This window comes from Culicoides brevitarsis, chromosome 1, assembly GCF_036172545.1.
Source record: "Culicoides brevitarsis isolate CSIRO-B50_1 chromosome 1, AGI_CSIRO_Cbre_v1, whole genome shotgun sequence".
NCBI lineage: Eukaryota > Metazoa > Arthropoda > Insecta > Diptera > Ceratopogonidae > Culicoides > Culicoides brevitarsis.
In genome coordinates this window covers 16,741,209-16,762,350 of record NC_087085.1, presented here as the reverse complement: position 1 = coordinate 16,762,350, position 21,142 = coordinate 16,741,209, and the positions used below count along the sequence as shown (strand labels likewise).

At 29.6% G+C, this 21,142-nt stretch overlaps 4 protein-coding genes across 6 annotated transcripts; 2 read left to right on the top strand and 2 right to left on the bottom strand.

Moving 5' to 3' along the window:
* Window positions 1–918: 918 nt before the first annotated feature.
* Window positions 919–1,866, bottom strand: LOC134832270 (uncharacterized). The gene is made up of 2 exons (XM_063846259.1): window positions 1,756–1,866; window positions 919–1,700 (listed from the first exon to the last, which is right to left on the bottom strand). Exons 1-2 carry the CDS (start codon window positions 1,772–1,774, stop codon window positions 928–930), a joined length of 792 nt encoding a protein of 263 aa, XP_063702329.1. The 5' UTR covers window positions 1,775–1,866; the 3' UTR covers window positions 919–927.
* Window positions 1,867–2,253: 387 nt separating this feature from the next.
* Window positions 2,254–4,786, top strand: LOC134832199 (SET and MYND domain-containing protein 4-like). Of its 3 annotated transcripts, none has more exons than XM_063846178.1 (2): window positions 2,254–4,171; window positions 4,653–4,786. In XM_063846178.1, exon 1 carries the CDS (start codon window positions 2,398–2,400, stop codon window positions 4,153–4,155), a length of 1,758 nt encoding a protein of 585 aa, XP_063702248.1. In that variant the 5' UTR covers window positions 2,254–2,397; the 3' UTR covers window positions 4,156–4,171; window positions 4,653–4,786. The 3 variants fall into 3 exon arrangements, with proteins under 3 accessions (XP_063702248.1, XP_063702239.1, XP_063702230.1); XM_063846169.1 differs by having other exon boundaries at window positions 2,254–4,180; window positions 4,650–4,785; XM_063846160.1 differs by having other exon boundaries at window positions 2,254–4,201; window positions 4,650–4,785.
* Window positions 4,787–4,944: 158 nt separating this feature from the next.
* LOC134832244 (myeloid leukemia factor) lies at window positions 4,945–7,356 on the bottom strand. The gene is made up of 4 exons (XM_063846224.1): window positions 7,220–7,356; window positions 6,444–7,076; window positions 6,013–6,210; window positions 4,945–5,372 (listed from the first exon to the last, which is right to left on the bottom strand). Exons 1-4 carry the CDS (start codon window positions 7,264–7,266, stop codon window positions 5,288–5,290), a joined length of 963 nt encoding a protein of 320 aa, XP_063702294.1. The 5' UTR covers window positions 7,267–7,356; the 3' UTR covers window positions 4,945–5,287.
* Window positions 7,357–7,799: 443 nt separating this feature from the next.
* Window positions 7,800–8,974, top strand: LOC134832235 (arginine-hydroxylase NDUFAF5, mitochondrial). Its single transcript, XM_063846213.1, has 2 exons — window positions 7,800–8,031; window positions 8,091–8,974. The coding sequence occupies exons 1-2, from the start codon at window positions 7,877–7,879 to the stop codon at window positions 8,944–8,946; spliced, it is 1,011 nt and encodes a 336-aa protein (XP_063702283.1). The 5' UTR covers window positions 7,800–7,876; the 3' UTR covers window positions 8,947–8,974.
* Window positions 8,975–21,142: the final 12,168 nt, after the last annotated feature.

The window sequence follows — 21,142 nt, the reverse complement described above, 5'->3', positions numbered from 1 at the left end:
CATTTCAATGGAAAAAGTTTGTAGTTGATAAAAAGTTCGGAAAATTGAAATGAGGAGTATGAAATTGTAAAGTGAGGACTTTAAAAAATCGTTAATCGTTTTATTTTAATCGTTTTAAAAAAAATGTTTTAATACTTAAAAAATGCAAATTAAGTTATATGCATTTGACGTAATGTGACTTAAAATTATCAATTTGACTTGAGTTTAAGTTTAAGTCAAATTAATTTACATTTTTTGCTTAACTATAACATATTTTCCCGAAATTTTGTCGAAACCAAAAAAAAAGTTTAACTCTTAACTGATCGAAAATTATTCTTCAACTTAAGCTTAAGTCAAAATATTCTTTGAAATTAAAGTTTAAGTCATATAAGAAGAGGCTTAAATTGAAACTTAAGTAAAAAATAAAAAAATTTTTGACGTAAGCTTAAATTTTAGAATAAGTCAAAAATCAAATCGTTTCACAAAATTTTGGCGGGAAATATAAAAATGTTGTTAATTTTTAGTCAATTTTTAAGTCAACTCGAAGTTACTTTTATCAAATTCTTTTACTAAATGAAACGCATTTTTAGCCCTGTTCGCAACTTTTTTTGTTTTTTGTAAAAATATCAAAGATATTTAAAATTTTATGTTGAAAAATCTCTTAAGTCATTAAAAATTTTGACTTAAGTCAAACCAAAAGCTAAGTTGACTTAAAACTTAAACTTAAAAATAAATAATTAAGTTTTATTTTTAAGTCAACTTTTTTCGATTTTTTCTCAAGCAAAAGCATTAATTAAATTTTTACCAATTTTTGTTTCAAAATTTTTTTCCAACCCTGTCTCTAAAACTGGTTCTCGGAACAACAAGTCGATGGGAATGAACTTCTAAACCTGATTTGATGCAAAATAAAATCTTTATTTAAAAATTTCTTACACAAATATTAGAAATTTATTGCTTCCACAACTCGTCAATTTGCTCCGAAGTATGTGCTTCAGTCAAGACATTTTCGTCAATATCTTCCTTCAAACCATCAAAACGCACAAATTCCATGTCTTGCACGGTGTTGATGCGAGCCCGAACCGACGTCAAGTAAGTCAAATCGATAATACTCTTGGCTTTGATCAATTTCTTGTCTTCCGCATCCAAATGATAGAAAAGTCGGAATTCACTTTGGTCCGAAACGTATCCTTGCAACGTAGTTTGGTTGTTACAATCGTGAAGTTTGGTTTCAGTTTCAAAGACATATTCGTTCTCCTTCTTCTCGACATGCACGAACGACTGGCAATCCTCGTCGTGCAAACTTTTTTCCGAACGCAAGAGATACTCGTCGATTTGCGTGACATTTTGCAGCAACAACTTCAAGACGGAATCCTTGGTTTTGAGGGCGTGCTTGTGTTCGTCTTTTTTCGTGAAAATTTGAGATTGTTTCCCATCGGCAGTGAAGACAATTTTGAACGGTGACTCGATTTCTTTGATCAACGAGAGATCTTCGGCAGTGACGTTTTCTGGGATTACCAAGAGATTTTGCAAACGACCAACGACGGTTTCTTTTTCAGTTCCCGGACGCAAAAAGAGATGCAAATGAGTGAGAACTTCGGACTGTAGCTTGCCATCAACGTGAGTCGTGACGTTCTGGTAATAGACATAAACGCTGTCGTAGCCGTCCTTGAGCTTTGCCGTGATAGACAAACACGAGACGGCACCCAATAACGGGATCAAAACTGAAAAGAAATTTTTTTAATTAAAAAAAAAGAAATTTCTAGATGAAATTCTTACACAAAATTGAGGCACGCATTTTTAATGGCTTGATCGTTGACCGTTCAAACAAAGACTAAACTAATTTTTAGCAGTTTCCTTTCTTAAAAAGCTAAAAATGAGCAAAAAACCTGTTTGTAAATGTGTTATAAGTGTACGCGAGAGAAGATTCACCAAAAATTCTAATTAGCATTCGCTATTTATGACACAAAAGAGACAAAAACAAGAGAAACACAGCCAACAAGGTCAATGTCATTCTTGAATTAATTAGAATTTATGGTCTGTAAAAGTGTGACCGCATCGGGATTTCCATTTTTTTCATTGTTTCGCATTGTCTTTCAAGCATCGTTAGATTTTTATTTCAAAAATCACACGAAAAAAACGTTTTAATTAACTTCTTATGTAATTTTTTATCGTTCAACGATGAAATTCTTCAAAAATTGAACAAAAATCTTTAATAGTATAACTCAAACTTGCATGAAAAGCTTGAAAAATGGTGTTATACGTGTTTACAAATCAGGTCGACGACTCGTTCCGGATAAAAATCTCGAAAAAATGACTAAAACTCACCAGCAATAAAAGACAAAAACGATCTCATCCGTTCCGGAGGCCATAATTTCTTGCCATTCAGTTGAAATTTCCTTTCAACACTGCCAAATCATCATGAAGGAAGCTTACGATTACTCGGATACGCTTATCAAGACACTCACGAACGAGAAAAAAGTAATAGATGTCTCGAAAAAATTCATTCAGCAAGAAGATGGAGCAGCGAAAATTCGATTTTCATTGGAATTGTTGAAAGAAAAGAATCTCCTGCCATCCGCCGGGGACATTTTTCATCCGAAAAACGATGCAGCATCTCTCGAGGCTCGGAATCGTGGCAATCAGTTCTTTATCAAGGACAAGGATTATGTTGCAGCGCTGGAATGTTACAACAAAAGTATCTGCCTGGCGACGAGTGAGTCGGAAAATTTAGCTATTGGATATGCAAATCGGTCGGCGATCTACTTAAATGCTGGATTTTATAAATTATGCTTGGAAAACATCGAATTAGCCATGAAGAACAATTATCCGGAGAAATTAAAGCCGAAACTGGAGCAACGTCGGAAGGAGTGTCTCGAGCTATTGAACAACAACGAAGACAGTTTGGAGAAATTTGCGAAGGAAATTCCGGAAAAAGTTCAATTATCGTATCCGGCGAACGAAAAAATGCCAATTTTAATCGAGGGACTCGAATACGTGACGTCGGAAGAGTTCGGCAGACACATTCGTGCCAAGCAGGATTTGTATCCAGGGGATATTATTATCGTCGAAAAGTGTTTTTCCAAGTGTTTGCAAAATGGATCCGAGTATAAACGTTGTGCCAACTGCCTTGAACCGAATTATTTGAACTTGATTCCTTGCGGAAAGTGCACCCGAGCGATGTTTTGTTCCGAAAAGTGTCAAAAAGAAGCAAATTCTCGCTTTCATCGGTTTGAATGTCCCATCCTCGATGGAATTTTTACGTTATTTAACAAAATTACCGTCATTGCGATCCGTACTGCCTTGTTTTCCTTGACGATGTTCGATGATCCACGTGAACTAGAAGCCCTTATCTCCGAAATTAACGTCGAAACGGAAAGCGCTTTCGATTTAAACTACTCCAATCTGACGGAGCAACAGCATTTTCGTGCAATTTACGCCTTGGCAACGAACGAATCCGCTCGTTCCGTCGCCGATCTCTTTCAACGATCGAATTTATGTGCAATTACGTGGTTTTTGTTCCGGAACCACACAAATTTAAGTGAAATTTTAACGACAAAATGCCTGGAAGATCTCTTTCTTAACATGTTGTTCCGTTTTGGGCAAGCAGCTGCTGTAAATTATCACACGTTAGCTGCCATGGCAAAATCCGACGATGTCCTTGCCGGAAGTTTCTCCCCAAAGCAGATCGGAAGTGGCAGTTTTGCTTTGTGCAGTTTGCTGAATCACTCGTGCGCTCCAAATGTGGTGCGTGTTGGAGATGGCGACAAAAATATCGTTATCGTGAATCGTGTCATTAAACGTGGAACGCAGATTTTTGACAATTACGGAGCTCATCATTGCCTCGAAGATTTGGCGGAACGACAAAAAATACTAAAAGATCAATATATTTTTACGTGCAGTTGTGAAGCGTGTCAAAATAATTATCCATTATTCAGTGAATTTCCGATCCCGACGAAATTTTTCTTGGAAATGGGGAATGACGAGGAGCGGATTGTGCGGTACGACAAGGAATTTGCCAAGAAAAAGTTTCAAGATTACAAAAAATTACTCATCGAATACAATGACAAGTATCCGTGTTTTGAAGTTTGTGCCAGTCAGGAACACTTTTTAGCCTGTGTTCGTGTCTTAATTGGTGATGTGCCATTAGAGTTGCAATTAAAGCCTCTGAAAAATTGATTTTTGTGCCTTTTAGGTCGTTCTTGTAATGAAACTCAAAAATACGGTCTTAAATTTTTTGAGATAAAATTTTAAAATAGAAAAAAATTAGTATGACTAAAATGAGATATTTTTGAAAGTTTTCTTTGAAAAATCACTTGAAAAAATTTAAATTAAAAAAAAATATATTTTTTTTAAGACAAATTTAAAAAAAAATAAATTATACCTATAATAATGAATTTTAAAAATAAATAAAAAAAAAATTAAAATTTAATTTAAAAAAATTAAAAGAATTTTTAAATTAAATTAAATTTCAAGATATAAAATTAAATTAATTTAAATTCATACAATAATTAAAATATGACAATTTAAAAAAAATCTTTAAAAAAAATATTAAAAAATTGTAAAAATACTTCATTTTAGTCATAATTTTACAAGTTTTTAAAATTTTTCGCTTCATTAATTTTTTTTAATTTAAAAATAACGTATAAGACCTTATTTTTGAGTTTCATTAGCAGCGACCTCATATTTTTTTCTTACTCAACGAACAATAAATAGACAAATTATTTATCAATACATCGTTTTAATCATGAAATTGTTTACATCTATTGTTCCTTACATATCTATCTATCATGTTTTTTTTTTCCTTTCATATTTTTATTTATTTTAAATTTATAGCATAAGATAGGTAAATATTTTTTTCTGGTTTGAAATTCCTTTTAATCTCAACTTTACTGTTTTATTTTCAAATTTTTATTTTTTTTTTCTGAAGAGCTGAATAAGTACTGGAACGCTTCGTTATTCGGAGAGCTTATGAAAATTCTAAATCGAAAAAAATTAATTGAGCTAAATATAATTATTATTTGACGACAACCAATTAATTAATGAAATTGAATCGCAAATTAATTGAGATTCAGCAAGGTACAAAAATAAACAATAACAGAAAAATTGGTTGTCGTCCCTTTTTTTCGTATCAGAAGCAACTAAATAATAATATTTAACTTCAAACCTGCCTAAAATTTATATACGTTATACAATAGTAGTAAAAATTATCCTAAATACATGTAACAGAGTGAAACTTTCTCGTTTAATGTTTTTTTTTCTTGTAAATATAATTCCATTTATATTCTCTGGACTGCCGTTGTTGGTCCATTTAGTGATGACGTTGCATGTAATTTGTAGATCCTTTGATTGCCTTGTGTTTGCGCGACGACGGGTTGTACGGGTGAGGATGAACGCTGTTGAGGATGGTAGAAAGACGTGTAAGTGACGATGAAGGAAAGATAAAAAAAAATAAAAGAAAAAAAAACTTAAATTAGTGAAAATTTGAGCGTTTGTTTAACGTTGAGTGAGATGTAGAGAGAGAGCTGAGTAGCGAATACAGGAGATTTTTCCGCAAGCAAATTATTATTTTTTTTTGGCTTCTCGTTAAATTTCTTTTTTTTTTTTAATTTTTTGGTAGTAAAGCCAATGAAAATGCGTTGTTGTTAGTTTCAGCTCGAATGATTTTTTCCCCATGAGACGTTATTGCTGATTGAAAATTCGTTAAAGTTCATGCTCAAATATGGAACAAAATAAGAAAAACTCGTGGAAATAACTTGTGACGAGCTACGTTGAATTTTTTTTAAGGAAGCAACGTAGATGTTGACAGTTATTTGCAAAAGTTTTACTAATTTCCCTGATTTTTGGTGACATTTATTTTTTTTTTAAATGAAAAATGACTGAATTTGATGAAAAAATTTACATTTCAAGTCATTTATCATTTTTTTTTTAATTTTGTAGTTGAACACCCAAAAAAAGCTGTCAATTAATGAAGATTTTGGTTTAACAAGAAGAGAAGAAGAGCCGTTTGTCGGTCTCTTTTTATGTGTAACAAACCTTGTGGAGACCGTTTTATCTAACAATGTTGTCGTAGAAGCCAATGGAGATGAAGCAGGCGTTCGAATAGCTCGTCTCGGCGTCGCAAGTTGCGGACTTTTACCGTATTTTTTCGACAATCGTTCGAGGACGCTTTCCGTAGCCGGAGTCGTAGGAGTCGTAGTAGCCGTAGAAGTACTTTTCGTGGTTCCATTCGCACTATTTTTTGGTAATTTAATGGATTGAAGTTTTTTGTTTGTTTGAATTTTTGAAAATTTTTGAGTTTTTTGGGGGTTTTTTCAAGCATATACTCGAAGGAAGAATTTTTCGGGGACTTAAATATGCTTTCTTCAGGGTTTTCAATTGAAATCTTGATTTTTTTTTTCAGAATAATTTGGTCGGAGGAAGACCTATTGTACTTAAAAAATTTACTAAAATTACAAGATACTCACTTTTGGATCGCAGCTACCGATGACGAAGACGATGATCCGCCCGAGGGACTTGCAGCTGGCATAATTGCTTGAATTTCGGGCCCGTGACGTCGTGTTCCGCCCAAGCTGCGTGCTCGTTGTGTAAATTCCCGGTTAAAAGTTTCCTTCTCCTCCTCATCCAAGTTAATGAGCTCCTCGTTCTCCTCCAATTGACCCGTCGACAAGTCTTGTGATTTCTCGATAACGTGTGCCCGATCGCCAATGTGATGTCCAATGGACATTTTCTTTGTGCCCGTTCGTGTGTCTTGGAGTGTTTTGCGTGTTTCACGGATGCCGCCAGGTCCCTGCTTTGTGCTCGACGTTGCCTGGTAGATTTGGGGCTTGCCATCGGGACCCGTAGTCATGCTGAAAACGGAGCTGCTGGAATATCCGACACCACCTGGCGCCGTTGGCAAGTCCGTCAAGAGACGATTTGACATGTTGTTCGAGAACATGGGCATTAATTGACGCGAAAACATCTGTTGGGGCCCAGCGATGGCATTCATACCGTTCATGGCACCCATGCCACCCATACCGCCCATCATTCCGCCAAAGGGATCGCCGAACAGGGAGTTCATCATGTTGTTCATCTGGCGCATTTGACGCATATGAGCGCTGTGAATGAAAAAGAAAGCGTTTAATGGGGGATCAATAGCGTAGAATGGGGAAGAATTTTCGCGATTTCTTTGTGTAGGGATATACGTGGCGCCACATTTTCACCAATTTTCTCGCTCGCTACGAAAGATTTCTGCACTTACCCGAATATGGGATCATCCTCGAGACCTAATGAAGTGAACAAAGACATTTTGAGTCTTTTTTACGCGGTTTTTAGGGGTTTTTTGGTGCTTTTTCGCTCGACTTTTTGGTTTATTTTGAATCGGAATCAACTCGATAATATGAGACGATCGAAAGTGATACTGTTATACGGTGTTATAGGTGAGGATCGTAGCTGGATTTTGAAAAAAAATTAGTGTGCACAGCAGGCGAGTAACTTGGATTTTTTGAAAAATTAGTGTGTTCAGGGAGGCGAGTAACTGGAAAATTAGTGTGCACTGGAGGATAGTGACTGGAATTGCCTTATCAATTTCATTCGTCTCACTGTATAACATTATCACTTTCAGCCGACTCACACGTATAGCTTTAAAAGGTCGTAATTAACAATTTTTCCACAATTTCCGCTAAAAGTTCTTCCATGAATTGTAGAAATTGATCCACTTTTTCGATTTTTTCAGAAGAAAATTATATAATTTAATTGTAAATGTTCGTTTTTAAGTCCAAAAACTCAAATCGGTAAGACGAATGAAAGTGATAAGATTTGTCTTGCTCACTGGATCACTTTTAAAATCAAAACAAATCGGAAAAATCATGAAAATTTAAGCTTTTTTCCATTGAAAATCACCAAAAACCATCAAAAAATGAACACATTACGAAAACTCGGACTGTTATCTAGTCAAATCACGAGATGTCATTGCAGGACATTCACTAAAACAGCACAAAATTTGAATTTTCCAACCGCGAACATCTTTGACCGGAATGCAAAAAAGCTTCAAAAGGAACGAGCAGCACGGAGGTTTGTCTAAAATCCATTTTTCTCTTAAAATTTTTAATAAAAAATTCATTTTTTTTCAGTGACGATGTCGAATTATTCGATTACATCAAGGAAGAAGTTGGTTTTCGACTGTCTGATCGAGTGTTCGACGTAAAAAGACAATTTAAAAACGCAGTGGATCTCGGTTGTGGTCGCGGATATGTCTCGAAACACATTTTAGCAGATTCCGTTGAACGACTTACGCTTTGTGACATGAGTCCGACAATGCTGCGACATGCCCGAAGTACTCCCGGTGTCGATATTATCAAAAAAGAGCTTGACGAGGAGTTGTTTAGTTTTCCCGATGATTCACTGGATTTGGTAATTTCGAATTTGAGTCTTCATTGGGTGAATGACTTGCCGGGTTTGTTTAAAAATATCAACAAAGCTCTTGCTCCGGATGGCGTTTTCATGGCTTCGTTCTTCGGAGGCGAAACCCTGTACGAACTGCGATCATCACTGCAACTTGCCGAAGCAGAGAGACTGGGAGGACTTTCGCCGCATATCTCGCCCTTTGTGCAAATCCGTGATGTCGGTGCCTTATTGAATGCGAATAATTTCACGATGCTCACAATTGACACGGATGAAGTTGTTGTCGGATATCCCACGATGTTTGAGTTGTTGTGGGACCTGAAAGGCATGGGAGAGAATAATGCAGCTTTTAATCGTCCGTTGCATCTTTCGAGAGATGTTATGATGGCAGCAGCTTCCATTTACAAAGACATGTACGGGACGGAAGAAGGTGTGCAAGCGACTTTTCAGATAATTTATTTGGTTGGATGGAAACCGCACGAATCGCAACCGAAACCCATGGAAAGGGGAAGTGCCAATGTCTCGTTGAAGGATTTGGGAAATATTGTTGAAGGGAAACACGATACTAGTTGTAAGAAGAAATAAAAAAAAAGAGATTTTTAGTTGAAAAATTTTAAACAATTTTTTTAAAAAATATTTGGAAATTTTCGGAAGGAATAAAAGGTAAGTTTTCTTGGAAAATTTATTTTTTTACAAAAAAAAACAAAATTTTTTTTTTAGGAACGAAGTTAAAGAAATAATATTTTTTTTTTGTTTCTCGGCGTTTTTAAAGTTTCTTAAATTTAAAAGATAATTTTAGACTTAAAAATTTTATGTATGGATTACGAGAAGAACAATAGAAAGAAAATTTATTGATTCTGGCGATAAATTTTCTTTTTTTTTTTTTTTAATTTTTAAAATTTTGTGTATTTTTTAAAAATTAAGAGAAAACATTATGGTTTTTTTTTTTAAATCCTAAATTTTTCACAAAAAGTTAAAAACCTTTTTAAAAAATATTTATTTTGTAGCAAATTTTAAAATTTTTTAATGAAATTTGTAAAAAAATCACTTAATATTGAACTATTTTTAAATTTTAGATACAAATTTTTTCTTACATCGTTCCTGTAAATTTCATCAAAAATTAAAAAAGTGCAAATTCTTAATATTTTCATCAATTTTCCATAAAAATAATTTAAAATAAAATTTTTAAAATCGATTTTAGCTAATTTTTAAATGGATTTAAAAGATTTAGTCATTCAGTCGAAAATTTAAATTTTTTACCAGAGATGAGGAGAATTGATTTTAAGAAAGCCTTTTAAAGTTAATAATCCCTATTATTTTACCCCATTTATATCTGAGATATTGTTATATTTTTTATCATTATTTTTTTAATTTAATTTTTTTATCAATTGACTAATTTTTGAATAAAGTTTTAATGAATTAAATCATAATTTTTTAAATAATAATTTATTTTAAATTAATTAAATTAAATAAATTTTATAAAAATTAAAAAAAAAATATAAAGCAAAAAATTTTCAAAAAAATTCAAACTAAAACAATTTATTAAAAAACCATAAAAAAATTAAATAATTTTTTCCAAATAATAAATTTCCCAAAAAAAAAAAAAAAATGAACATCTGCAAGCTAATTTTCCAAGCCAATTTATTAAAAATCTAAAGTGCTACATGTAAAAAATACTTTTAAACTACTTCAAACCACAATCCTTTCATCATCCACTTCACATACGTGCAAAAGAATGACAAAAGTAGCAATTACCTACTCATTCCTCCTTGTTTCTCGCAAACGAAACACACGAAAATAAAAAAAAAACGAAAGAACACTCAAAACTTGCATGCAGGTGGTTAGACTCCAATATTTACGACGCGCAACAGTTGCATGCAACGATCATCGCCACACATATGCAACGCACTAACAACCTCCATACCTCAATAAATAAAAAAAAAAGACGAAATACCTCTGTATAAATACTCATTTCCTTTCTCGTGAAAATATCTTCGCCTATCTTCTTGCCATCCATCCATCTTTTCTTCATCTTCTTTTTTGTGTTCGTTGTTCGTCGTTGTTGTCGTTAGTGTTTGGCTGCATCCGAGAATATTTCATGAAAAAGATCACCCAACCAAAGTTTGTATGAGAATTTTTTTGGGTTTGAATTTAAAATTTTTACCAACACTCACACAAATGCAGCTGTGTGGCGTTTTTTACTCCCCCATGGGCATACATATTTTTTGTTAACGACACAAAATTTTGTGTGTAAATGCACAAACATGACACGATGACGACGACGAAAGACCTTTTAACGATGGAAAGATCACGTACACCCGCTTTATTTTTTCAAGAACATGCTACTTTTATTTTGTTTTGTAGGTATGCCTCATACGTCGTCATACGTGTTGTTGTGTCTCTTTTTTTCCTCAGTTAGTTTTTTTTTTCGCTTTGCTTTTACATTCAGACCGCATACAAAATATAATCAAATAAAAAAGTCGAACGATCACTCTCGTGGTTTGGGTGTTTTTTCCACAAACTTACACAACTCGGCAGTCGTCGTTAAAATTTTTTTTTCGCTAGTCTCGTTGATATTTCTACTACATGCTCACTCGCTCGCTCGAAATTCCTTGAAATGGGACGAGTACGAAAAAAAATTTGTTCTTTCACACATTTAGCGTTAGTAGTCGTATAGCGAGCAAAATTTCAAAGTTATTGTTGTCTGTAGTAGTTTAACACCCAATTCATGCCGCTCTGATCACAAAAAGCAGAGACACACAAACACAAATGCGACGATCGAGCGCACTAGATAGAAGTATATAAGAGCACAACAAAAAAAAATTATTGTAGTGTCACCCATCGCATCATGTGAAATTTTGTACATAAAAAAAATTATAATCATGATGAAATGATGTTGGTTTGGACGAGCGGTTGGTCGGCGGTGGTGGTTCAAGCATGCATGATGTACATTTTTTACTGCCTCGCGTGTAATGTACACTTTTCTCTCCGAATGCTATTTGCTCGGCGCGGCGAGGTGCATGCAATGCTAGGTGTGTACGCGAGAGAGTTGACAATAATAATAATTGTTTGTTTGATGATGTTGTCAAGTCAATGTCAATAGAAAATGATGATAAATAATTGTTTCGTCATACGCGCGAATTCCGCGAATTCAGAATTGTTCATTGTGTCAGGTTGTGTAATTGAAAACTTTTGTGGCAAAACAAGTAATTTTTTGTACATTTGTTTATTTAAAGGAAGTAAATATTATATGAGTTAAATACGGAATTGATTTATTGTTCTTTTATGACATTTCTAATTTTTTATTAAAAATTTGTCGCTTTAATTAGAAATTTAACATTTTTTTATACTTTTAAGTCATTTACAATTTTATATAATAAAAAAATTAATAATCAATAATAAAATATGGAAATTTTCTTCATTGAAAAATAAAGGAAAATTCATAAATCGTCAAACTCATTCATATATTTTCTGTAAAATTGATACTTTTTATAGATAAAAATTAAATTTTCATTTTTCTTTTAATTTATCTTCTTAAAAATATATTTAAAATAAAAATTATTATTAAAATTGTTTCTTGAATACATTTTATTGAGAGATTAAGAATGTATTTATTTTTATTAATTTTTAATTAATATTAAAAGGACCTGTTCAAATTACTTAAAAACCTTTGATTTTCATCAAACAAAATTTATTTATAATTAAAATTATTTTAAAAAAATATAATTTATAAACCATAATTTATTGAAAAATAATATTTTTTTCATCAAAATAGCAATTAACTTTATTATTGCGTGATAATTTAAGAATTATTTTAAAGTAAAAATTAAGTTAGAATTAAAATTTAATGATACATTTATTGAAAAATAATATTTTTATAATTTTTTTCTTTTGGTCATATAACTTAAAATAGCAATTAACTTATCAAAAAATATTGCGTGATGCTAAATTTATTCTTAGAAGTATTCTTTCCTATTGAGATATTAGTAAGAAAAATATTAAGTTAGAATTAAAATTTAATGATATATTTGAGAAGAAAACATCAATCTTCAAATATTTAAAAATTTTTTAAAACTCTATAAGATTTTTTTTAATTTTTTGAAAAATAAATTTTTTTAAAATTGGAAAAAACTACTGGACAATATAATAATTTTTAAAAATTCATATTTTCCCGTATTTTTTCTAAAATTTTCCGTTTTATCGCAATAATATTACAGCTCGTTGGAAATTAATTATATTTAAATTTAATTTTAAATTTTTTTTGTATAATAATCAAAAAAATTAAATTTTTATATAAGTTTAATTTTAATAATTAATTATAATTAAATTAAAGCAAAAAAGCTAACTAATTTTATTATTTATTCAAGCCAAGTTAAATTAAAAATTTTCTTTCTCAAAACAAAATAAATTTGCTAACAAAAAATTTTTTAAATTTATTTTGAATTTTTTGAAAAATTTACAAAAAAAAATTAATAAAAATTAACACTAATTTTAAATTTTTAGGTTGCTTGTCTCATTAATAAAAATTTAATGAAAAAAAATAAACATATTAATTAAAAAATGTTGCACTACAAAAATAAATTTGTAATCCTTTTTCATAATTCGAAACAAAAATGAATAAGTAGAATAATTACATATCATTTACCAAGTTAGATTTTCATTACAAAATATTAAAATTAATTATTCATGTACATATCATATTTTCATTGAACTCGTTAATAATATATGTTGTGCAATAATAAAGGCTTAGAGGCATAAGTTGCTAAATGGCCTAATTAATTTTATGTCACCAACAGATGAAACGTAATTTGGAAAATTTTTCAAATCATTGCTTTTTTCAGCTGATTAAATTAAATTTGTAAGTTAATTAATTTTCTCAGGTTATGATTATATTTGTATAAAAATTATTATTATTAAAATAAAATAGATAAATTACTTAATTAATTACTCAAATATAAATAAAATAAAATAATAATAAAATTGAAGAAAATATAACAGGAAAATAAAATTTAGGTTTGAAAATTTATTTATTTAAATATTTTTCATGATATCCAACAAGATACTTTTTTATAAAATATTTTAATATTTTCAAATAAATTATTTAAAGTAAAAATTTTGCTTAAGATTTAGAATTTGATTTTACAAAAGATAAAACAAAATAAAATAATTAATTTTCATAATAAGTCCAAATTATCGATTTATTTAAATTAGTTAATAAAAGAAATTAAATTTTAAAAAATATTTAAACATGATACCATTTAACTAAAATAGCTTAAAAAACTGCAAGACACCTGTCATACAATTTAAATTTCTTTCCCGGATTAAATTTAACAAGCCTTATAAATTTTAAAAACTTTAAAAATTAAAATAAATGTTTGACAATAAACGAAGAAACACAAAGAAAAGAAAGCCCCAAAAAATGTATCCTCTCCAAATATTTCAAGTAACCACTTGAAACACAAATTCTTCCACAAATGAGCATGAGTAACTTTAAACTTAATAATACCACACTAGAAACATTTACTACCTCTTTCATTCCATTTTTTAAATTTTATTATTATTCACACATCGTAAATATGGAAAAAAAAACCTCACATCTGTAATAAAATACAAAACAAAACAACTCTTTCACGTAATAAACCCCAGCCCATCGCATGAGTTTTGCACGAGTGTGCGTTAAAAAAAAATGAAACTCGTGGAAGAAAAAACTAACTAATGATATTCATTTTATAATAATTTTTCATAAATTGCTTAGACATCGTCAACAAACATCATCATCGTCAACGTTATCGCATAGTCGTCGCACATACAAATTACTTTTGCAAACTTTGTTTTTTTTTACAGCACGCACACATAGACACTTTGTTGTCGTCTCTCGGCATCGTTAGCTTGGCAGCAGCACAACAGGTACTTCTGACGACGATCGAGACTCTTTTTTTTATCGCGATCATCATTTTTGTGGGTCGTTTGTCGCCCGTTTCCATTGTTCTCGTGGTTTTACATGCAAAACGTTGCTCGATCGCAGCAAAAGACGAAGTTTCAGACCAAAAGGTGGACGAGTAAAGACAAAGCGAAAAAGGGACTAGGGTATGTTTCCTGTAGGACGCTGTACGGGAGACGAAGAAAAAATTTGTGTGCCTAATGAATAACAATGGATCGCCTGAAACGCAAGTTAAATCCTCAATACAAACAAGCTCGTCGTTAATTCGTTCGTCGTGCCATGTACGAGAGTCTCGTTAAGCGTATGGATTGCAGTGGTGTCTGTAAAGTTATTTTTGTAAATAAATGCTTGTTACACATGTGTTTGTGCGCCAGCATCGTCCGCCAGTGTCTATGGGAAGTGGGTATAGATTGGGTGGGTAGGCTGCTTTTGATACTGTTCAGCTGTATGTTGTCTCATATTATTAACGGGCGCACACAGTCAAGTAGATCATCAAAGCGAGTAGACACTATTTTTTCACGAGCAGAGGTGTCGTCATTTAAAACAATTTTTTTTTCATTATATTTACTGCCGAGAAAAATACACAACATTTTTTGTTTTTGTATTTTTTTTTCTGCATTCGGATCTGGAACAATTGCAGCTAGTTGTGTAGAAATTGTGTGCAATTGTTGCTCATTGTATTAAATTAAATTTTCCCATTTGCCGAACACGAACACACACCACCAACCAAAAGCAAATAAAAAAATAGTGTACCTTTGCGAAGTTTTATTTTTTTTATTTTTTGAAGTTAATCGAGGACTTTGACAGTGTATTGTATAATTTTGCGATAAATCAGCAATTTTTAAATATTTTATGTTCAATATACTGAAACAAGTGACAACTTTAAAATTATTTTAATTTTATTTTTAAAAGGTAATTATTATTTTTCAATTATTTATTTATTTTTTGTTTATTTTTTTTATTTATATTTATATATATTATTTAAAAATTATTAAAATTAATTAAATTTAAAAAAAATAAAATTTTCAAAAGTTCTTAAAAATAAAATATTTTTATTTATTTTATTTTTTATTTATTGATTTACCTATAAAAAATTATTATATAAAAAATTATTTTAAATAATTTAATATTTTTTTAATAATTTTATTTTTTTATTTATTTATTTATTTATTTTTTTATATATAAAATAAAAAAATCTAAATAAATAAAATAATAAATAAAAATATTTTTTAGCATTTTTTTAGAAATATTAAAAAAAAAATAAATTATTTTACATATTTATTTATTAATTTTATTTAAATTTAATTTTTTTTAATAAAATTAATAAATAAATATAGAAAATAATAAATCAAAATAAATTTTTAAAAATTTATATAATTAATAAAATGCTAAAAAATATTTTTATTTATTTAATTTTTAATTTATTTTTTACTTAATTTATTTAATTTTATACAAATAATAAATAAATAAATTAAAAAGGACCCAATTTGCATGCATGTTCATTAAAAAACAATTTTTTAATGAAAAACACGATTAACCTAGAAAATTAAAAGGGTAGACAAAGTACTAAAGACACCACCCAGACACGAAAAGACGAAACGAGAAAAGGGGCCAGACATTTTAATTATTTTATCACGATCGTCCCGTATTTTTATTTTCCTTTGCATAAGTTTTTTTCTCTCGTTTCATGTCTAAAAATAAAGAAGACGACGCAGCGAAAAGGAAGTCTATCGTAATCTACTTTATATTGTACGCCTCATCTCTATAAAATATCACTTACTTACTACACGCTTTGTCATACAATTTATATAAAATGCGAACGGACCGACCGACGATCGACACAGACACGTAGGGGGGTTGTTGTTGCTATAACTCGAGAAAGAAAAATTTTGTTGTACTAACACATGTTTGATGTTTTTATTTTATTATTTTTTTCTGTGTCTTTCATCATCGTTCTTACCCATACATGTATAAGCGTCGTGTGTAGAGAGACAAGAAAATAAAATAAGTAAAATAGAAGACAAGCTCAGCTTTCTAATGTACAACAACAACAACACAACGCCAATAAGAAAGAAAAAAAAACTTGCATGAATGCAATGTTGTCTGATAGAATGAAATTTTTTCTTTCGTACGGAAGCGCGATGTGCGATGTACACACGAGCGAAAGAAAAGAAAATATTTATTGTGCTCCTCATGAATTTTATACTCGCTCACATCATGTGATAAATATTATTATTATTCTGTATAATAATCAAGTCTGTTGCTCGAGCGTCGTACGAATGAGTTTGATTGTCACAACTTGTTACTTCTTATCACATTTTGATATCCAAGTGGATTTTGTACAAACACTCATCGGGGAGTTGTCATGTTGTTTGTCGTATTTTGAAGACATGTGAAGCGATGAATGAGTGAACGATGGTTTGTGGGATTTGGACTGGACATGTAACAAGAAGTGACAATGCCTGAGTTCAAGTTGAAATGGGAAATTTTGTTGTCCTCTTGTACGGGAATATGACTTTTCCTGTGGGATTGTAGTAATAATGAAAAGTGTTTTACATGATATTTTGCGAAAATTTTATTTTTTTGATGTTTTTAAGGATTTAAAATTCATATTTTAAATTGGAAAGAAGATAAATCCTTTAAAATTATTAAACTATTTAATTTTCATAAAAATTTTAATGAAAAAAATTAATTTTTCATCGAAGGTTATTTACAAAAAATAATATAATATGATAAATTTTGATTAAAAAATCAATTGAAATAATTAATTTTAATGAAAAAATATTTATTTGTAACCCTTTCAATAAATTTTCATGAGAAATTATTTAAAATATTCAATTATTTTTTAATCCAAAAATTATTTGAAGTTATTAATTTTAATAAAAAATAATTTTTATTTGCTATATTTTATCCTTTTTATTATCAAAAGTTGATTGAAGTTATTAATTTTAATATAAATTAATTTTTGGCTATGCTTTAACCTGTCAAAATAAATTTTTTGACTTACCTGACAAAAACCATTAATCATGTTTTTAAAAAATTCACAAACTTTTCTCTTTCTGTAGAATTCAAATTTTTATTTATTTAATTTTAAAAATTTTTGGTCTTGTTTAGGGTTTTTTTTATTAAATTTTAAATTTTTTTTCAACTTTTTTATGGTTCTTTTTAGAAATATTAAAAAAAAAATAGAAAAAAAATATTTAAAATTGTGTTGGTCAATAAAAACTGTTTTTAAAAAAAATTAAATCTCATTGAATCTCATTAAAGAAATATTTTATTTTACACACAAAATTAAATTAAATTTCATAGTAATATTTATTTTCTTTTAGGTATATTTTCAAGAAAAAAAAATAATTATTTAAATTTAATTAAATAAAATATGACAGAAAAATTATTTTCAATATCAATTTTGTTAAATTTTGAAAATAAAATGTTTTAATTTAAAGTCAAATTAATCAGAATTTAATAATGTGTACCTATTTTTGTATAAAATTTTCTGAAAATGACTGATCATTAATTATTTTTAGCGAAACTAAAACAAAAATTAATTCAAAAAGGGTAATTGACACTCAAAACGTGTCCAAAACAAAAATTTGGTCTCTTGAATTTTTGGTAAAGTACCAATTCAATCGATACCACCCCCTAATTACAAACATCCTAAAATACCCTCTAAGCGTTTTAATCCAATGTAACGTGAAAAAACAAGTTTTTACTGGCAATCCCTCATCAAACATCCATCATTTTTCCTTACAAATGAAAATTAAAAGTCTTCTCCGCTGTAAAATTATATTTGCATATCAAACACAATAAAGTACTATGGAAACCATTACCATGCCGGCAGCATCAGTTTAAATCACTGACTGTACTGGCATCCCCCTTTTTAACAAAAAAAAAATAGTTTCAATATAATTTGTGATTTGCGTTACGACGAACAACGATTATCTTGATGGCCCCTATCTCTAGAAAACAAAAAAAAAAACAAAGTCAAATATTTAATGTGCCGTATTTGCTGAGTCTACACTGAAATGCATTGGGGTTTTCTCTATGATGATGTTCTTAATGATGAGGGCCGAGCATTTTCATGAATTTCATGATGAAACATTATTATGGGACGTAATGTGATTCACCTCATAACTCAATTTTATCGTAAATGCATTTCCGCGATGATTTCCGGAACATGACGGTAATTTCATATTTATTAATTGCATGTAGTAAGGCTTCAAAAGGAATTAAATTTCCCCCTCGTGGAAATCCCTGAAAATTTTATAGCCGATAAACAGGCAGTTTGAGTTGAGATTTTAATGAACATGAAATAAAATTCAATTGGATGAAATAAAATTTCGCTTTTTATTTTATTCTTTTATGTCAATAAACTTCTTTAGTCTCGTAATCCGCAACACACTTGCATACGTGAGACGAGGGTACTTTATCAAGATCGGTATCCATAGTGCTTCATCTTTGGTCGAGTTCATTTGAATAAATTACCGATGCAAAGCACATTTCGATTCAATTTTACAAAAATCGTCCTTTATTGCAAAAAACGAGATAAATTGCCCCCTTTTATATCGAAGCTAATCGAATGTTTTGTTCGAAAGAGGGGAAATTAACATTTCCTTTTTTTTCTCGTCGTCGTCGTCCTCGTTGTTTGCCGAGAAAGCCCCATTGTTTTAATTGGATATGAATAATGGATTCAAATAAATTTACTTATGAGTTATATATTGAATAATTTATTTAAAAATACATTTTCAAAATTATTTTATTGTATTTTTGCATGGAGCGAAAACGACGACGACGACGACGGACGACGTGGAATTTTTGGTATATTTGAAAGAGGCGGAATGAAATTTTTGTCTGTGCGACACACGACACTGTGCCATTGTATTAAGCAATCAGATCGTCTTTCGAGTCATTAATTATTTTAATGTCTATTGATATGTACACAATACGCGTATGTGGGATGCGCAGAAAGCAAAATTTTTGGTGTGAGATGCTTTTGTTCGTAGGGTGTCCTTTCTTTGAAAAAAATCATGAAATTTCGTATTAATTTCGTACTTCGAAAAAATAAATATTTTTTAAAAAATTAAAATATTTGAAATTAAATTTAAGATTTCTAAATTTTTAAAAATGTAAAAAATTGATTTTGAATTGATTTTTAATTTTTAAAATAATTAAATTTAATACAAAAAAATAAAATCTAGAATTTAAAAATATTAAAAAAATATTTAAATTAAAAAATCTAGTGTATTGATACAGAAAATTTTTTAATTAAATTTAATTTTAATTAAATTAAATAATTAATTATTTTTTTTTAATTAAAATTTAATAAAAAAAATTATTTAAAATTTTATATGAATTAAAACTTTAATTTTTAATTATTTTAAAATATTTTTTAAAATATTTCGTATAAAATTTTTATTTAAAATATAAAAAAATATTTAAATAAAAAAAAAAATATTTGAATTAAATAATTAATTAATTAATTTTTTAAAAATTTAATTTAAATTATTTTTTTTTAATTTTAAATAAAAAAAAAAAATTAAATTTAAATAAAATAGTTTGAATTCTCATCAATAAAATAATATTTTTATTCAATTTTATATTTTTTTCATTTAATTATTTAATTTTATGCAAAAATGTTCACCCTTTGAATCAAAACAACATTTTAATCGATTATTGTACAATTGAATTTATCATAACACACATTCTAAATTCGTAACAGTAACAACAATAGTAAATGAAAAATCATCCCCTTTTAAACTGTTTTCCACGTACAAGCCAACACGCCAAACTTCGTGTGCAACATCGGAAAACGAAATGAAAATCTAATGAAACAACGTTAAAGTGCAAGCGGGACAGGAGTATGGGTATGAGCGAAGAGGAGAAAAAACTTGGAAAATCTGTGTCTTTGACTCACATGCGTCGTTCTACGTACGTGCATGTGTGTGTGATAGTGCGAGAACTCTGCTTCCCCATCCCCGTGCGCCGCTTTCAATAATTATTATTATATTTTATTTTGTGAATCAAAATAGACGAAAACGTCTACGACGACGACGCGTTATGCACACAACAACAACATGCGAGAGAAGAGGGGTTCTACAAAATCAATGGGATGCGCACATGAGGGAGGCGAATCTCGTACGACGAATGTATGGATGGTCGGTTTGTTGGTGGCGGCAGCGACGACGACGACGGCGACACAACATCTATTATAGTAGTATTGGGGTAAAAAATAGGCAGTCAGTTAGGCAATACCTCTTGGAACGGGAAAAGAGTAACATAAACTTTAACTTTGCTAGAGTAGTGCACTCCCGTACAATACAACAATTGTAATTTTTAATAGATAATTTTTTTTCTTCTTCAATTTTTTTGCTAATTTATTACATTTCAATATATTTTGAATATAAAGCAAAACAAAAATATTCACGGGAAATTTTGGACTTTTTTATTTTGCGGAAAATGCCGCAAAAATAACAATGGCAAAATATAAACAAGAAATGAAAGTGAATCATGTAGTGCGAATCAAAAATAAAAAGTGCAATGTCTGCGGCCATTTATAAATTTTGGCTGGATTATCGTGTCACGGAAATGGATAAATATAAAAAAAATTGTCAAAATTTGATTTTTTTACAACAAAGGACAAAATTAATTAAAATGAAAAATAAATAAAAAAATGTAAGTTCATGTAAAATAATAAAAATTGTTAAAATTAATTTAAAAAATAATAAAATTCATTAAATGTGTGGAAAAAAGGAAATTTTATTTAAAATAATGCGAAAAAATTAATTATTAAAAACTAAAAATATAAAAAGAAATTGTACACGTATGTTTCAGTTTTAAGGT